Below are 3,705 nucleotides of genomic sequence, written 5' to 3'. Positions count from 1 at the left end.
ATTGATAGGCACAATGTCTTGAAGTATATATCGTTTTTGTTTCTAGCTGGCTATAGGCTACTAGTTAATAAATGGGGAAAAACTTAGAAATATCTCATGTCAGAAAATATTAGCAAGCGATAAGTTGGTTAGCTAGCCAACGTAAACTATTGCTCCTGAAAGATTTTACAGAATTAGGTCGCTTCCTTCACTGACTTGACAGCCCTGTAAAAATAGAAAGTGTATATAAAATGTTGCAAAGCTAATGATGATGACTTTCAACTTATCAATATGAAAAATGACTTGCCACCTGAGATTTATTATTCAGGTGGCGGGAAAGTTTAACTGGAGTCCTTTATCACGCTCGTGTTTGAAAGTTGAGAACTGTCAATCGAAAGTGTTACACTTGCGAGATGCTTTCATCGGCAACAATCAAGTAAACTGTCAATCAAATTATATGCGTGAGATGCTCTCATGCTCTGCTCTCATCAGAAACAATCTTTAGGAGTGATTGATCTTGATGCACAGAAGTTACAAAGTCAATTTATAGTATTTATCTCTTAAGATACCTGTATTTTACTACAGTATACAAATGTAATGTCTCAGAGGAAAGTCAGGTACATGTAAATCATTTCAAACAAGTTAACTGTAATGGAGGCAAAGCAGCACATGTTAATGTCCATTTCGTTGGTGTTTTTATTCCTGCAATCATGTCGAAAACACAGACGTAGAATTAGCTCTGGAAGCTGAGGTAAGAGACCATAAATTCCATAGGGAGTGACAGAGAAAAGTAACTGACATTCTCTCAGGCATGACAGGACTATGTGTACATTGACATAATATATTTACAGATTTATACTGTATATAGGGAAAATGCTGTTTGAATCTTAACAAAATATACTTTTTGTGATGCATATTTTGTGATGGATTGGCTTTAATGCCCAAATGAAACCAAGTCTCAAGCAACACGTGACAGACATTCTCTGATCACGAACACTTTTTCAATTGGGTATCCCTGTGCAGTTGTTCAATGGGAATTTTAACACTCACAACAAAGAACACTTTAACACCCTATCTATGGCTTAGTCTTTGCAGAGTCTTGTGGCCTGCTGGCTTTTGTTGCATCTGAGTAGATGCATATTCCAAGAAGTCACCAACTCAATGGGCATGGTCGCCTTACCTGGCTTCTCTAGTGTAAGCCTGTTCTTGATGTAGAGGTACAACGAAAATCAGCAGACACTATAGATCTCAATGACCAGCTGTGACTATGACAGATCTATGATGACAGTCATGTCTAGTATACCATGATTTTCCCACTTACAAGTGGAATGAACACGGTCCCAAACCAAACACAGGTAACAATAGTTGAGGCCAAATGTAGCTACACACCCACATTAAAACATTGTTCTTCAGACCACACACACACTCTTGGTAACCTCTTATAACCGCACTAATATCCCAATTTCTTCAATTATCTACCTGGTCCAAACTCTGTGGAACACATACATATTTATATCGCTATACATATAAAAAAAGAAATTAATTAAAAGGACAGTGCTCAGAAGTCAGTCTCTGTAGGATGTTGAGTAAGAGAGACAGCAAGAGGGACGTTCATTATTGCAACACCCAGGACGTGACATCATCCTCCTCCTCAACCTCCTAAAATGACCAATCCTGGATGTTGGAATGAGCATGTGTGCTGACCAGATGCAGCTTTGTATTCTCTTCCTCCCTCTTCTTTGTCTCTCTCTCTCCTTCCGAAAGCCTCCCCTTTCCCCCGTTGGTTAAAGCTCTAAGGCTGTCTGAGTGACATCTTCATCACATTTTCACTGGAGCTGGAGGCATCATCCCTGGCATCCCACCTGACATCCCTGCGTTGGGTCCCAACAGGATCTACACAAGGAAGGGGCATTACAAAAACATTAGTTCATTTATTAATTGACAACACCGCAGATTCTAATGAATCATAACAAAAAAATGATTTACCCAATTTCAAATCAAAGCCCCAAAGGCTTTTCACGTAGATTGAAAAGTATAGGACAGGTATAGGCTATATGATTATATATCCACCTTGCTGTCTGAAATGCTAATACTTTTAGCCATATTGCTTTAATTTCAGAAGAACAAGAGCCTAGCTAGGACATAGTGGTAGGGGCTAGTAGTGTATTTGGAATTGAAGATGGTCTGTCAGTGAGATAGTACAGTACCTGTCTCTGCTGCTGTAGCTGCTGCTGCTCCAGCTGTAGTCTCTCAGTCTCAAACACCACTGGAAGGACCAGGATCATGAACGAGGTAGTACCCACCCACAGGGCAGCGCGGGAGAAACTGGAAGAGACATGGCGACAGGAGGTGAGATGAGAGGGAAAGGTGGGGGTTAAATAACAAACAGACATGAGAGAACTACAGTAGATTTTTTTTTTAAAGATGGTGTAACTGACTCTATTTGGAAAGACCAGGGGCAGACAGGCAGGCAGACAAGATACTCCTGGAATACAGAGCTGTTCAGAACTGTGAATGCAATATAGTGCTCCATCCACACACAGCTCCTGTCATTATTGTGCATGGTAAAGCTCTAAAACGAGAGGTTTCAGACATTTTCAGGAGAACACTCACCTGTACAGCTTCTTGGCCATAGTGACTGAGCTTGATACGGTCACCTCAGCCGCAGAACGCAGTGTATCAGGGAACATCTCGGTCAAACCCCACAGCCTCTCAATAAAAGTCTCATCCAGCTGAGGGGAGGGAGACACAAGTTACTACAACACTGATAACATGTTTATTGTAGACCCAATGGAGAATGGAGGTATATAGTAACTACATTAATTAAGGATTTTCAAGTCCAAAAAGTAGCCAGCTATGTTGAGGTACTAACTAGTATTGAAAACCTTCAGATTACTGAATGACACATGACAGTTTTAGACAATTCCTACAATGCATGTGCCCCCACCATGGGACATCTGGCTTAGTTATCTTGTTAAGTTTAGTTCATGGAGTTAAATTTAAGGTACAGTCAATTACAGTACAGGTGACGTTACATGTAAAACAGCTATCCTAGTTGTGCACGTGATAGTTCGCTAGCTAGCTACCATGCTAACACCGGTGAGCAATTACTAGCATAACGACTGACCCTCAGTAGATGTAGCTAGCTAAATAGGCATACCCATTCAAATGAAATTGTATGTATGATCGTGCATGACAGTTACGGGGTGACAGGTGTCAAGTTGCCATTCATCAATACCTCCTCATCTTCATCTTCGTCGATCTCGCCTTCTGGGGGCCGGGTATCGACTGGGCCCACAGCCGGTGATAGCTCTTCGATTCCAGCCATGGGAAACTGTTCTCGCGCCTCTTACCAGCCGGTGTGATTAGCAACTCAAAATGTACCTCAATCGGTGGAAGGGTGAATCAGTAATTTTATGTTTTATCGTTTAATTATTGCTTTTGCCCCGGCTTGCATAAATGTTGGACAGAAGAGGCGTGCATTGGTCCTGCGACAATCTGAGGTCACTCGGGTAAGCTACATGTGCGTTGGATGACGGGAAAATTTGTCAGTTGCCTGACTCTCTAAAATAAATGGCGCCCTCTGTCGTACGAGATGTCTTATTAGCGTGTTTAATGATTCAACAAAACAACTGTATTTTTTAAATGTGTTTAATATTAAGATACCGTTTTTAGTATTTATGTATGATGCATGCTGATCTTTGGCTAGTAATCCACTATAAGGAG

At 41.0% G+C, this 3,705-nt stretch overlaps 1 protein-coding gene across 1 annotated transcript; it reads right to left on the bottom strand.

Annotated features, from left to right (window-relative positions):
* Positions 1 to 657: 657 nt before the first annotated feature.
* Positions 658 to 3,513, bottom strand: LOC139381749 (mitochondrial import receptor subunit TOM22 homolog). The gene is made up of 4 exons (XM_071125498.1): positions 3,218 to 3,513; positions 2,593 to 2,711; positions 2,187 to 2,304; positions 658 to 1,872 (listed from the first exon to the last, which is right to left on the bottom strand). The coding sequence occupies exons 1-4, from the start codon at positions 3,305 to 3,307 to the stop codon at positions 1,798 to 1,800; spliced, it is 402 nt and encodes a 133-aa protein (XP_070981599.1). The 5' UTR covers positions 3,308 to 3,513; the 3' UTR covers positions 658 to 1,797.
* Between the last annotated feature and the right edge of the window lie 192 nt (positions 3,514 to 3,705).

This window comes from Oncorhynchus clarkii, chromosome 23 (genome assembly GCF_045791955.1).
Source record: "Oncorhynchus clarkii lewisi isolate Uvic-CL-2024 chromosome 23, UVic_Ocla_1.0, whole genome shotgun sequence".
NCBI lineage: Eukaryota > Metazoa > Chordata > Actinopteri > Salmoniformes > Salmonidae > Oncorhynchus > Oncorhynchus clarkii.
Note: the sequence above shows the minus strand (reverse complement) of the source record. Positions and strands in the feature narration are given on the sequence as shown.

Excerpts from the sequence above, each read along its gene's own strand:
- LOC139381749 (XM_071125498.1), bottom strand. The coding sequence starts at position 3,307 with ATGGCTGGAATCGAAGAGCTATCACCGGCTGTGGGCCCAGTCGATACC. Across the intron at positions 2,305-2,592 it reads ATGGCCAAGAAGCTGTACAG|TTTCTCCCGCGCTGCCCTGT; the intron begins GTGAGTGTTCTC and ends TGTCTCTTCCAG. Across the intron at positions 1,873-2,186 it reads AGCTACAGCAGCAGAGACAG|ATCCTGTTGGGACCCAACGC; the intron begins GTACTGTACTAT and ends TTCCTTGTGTAG.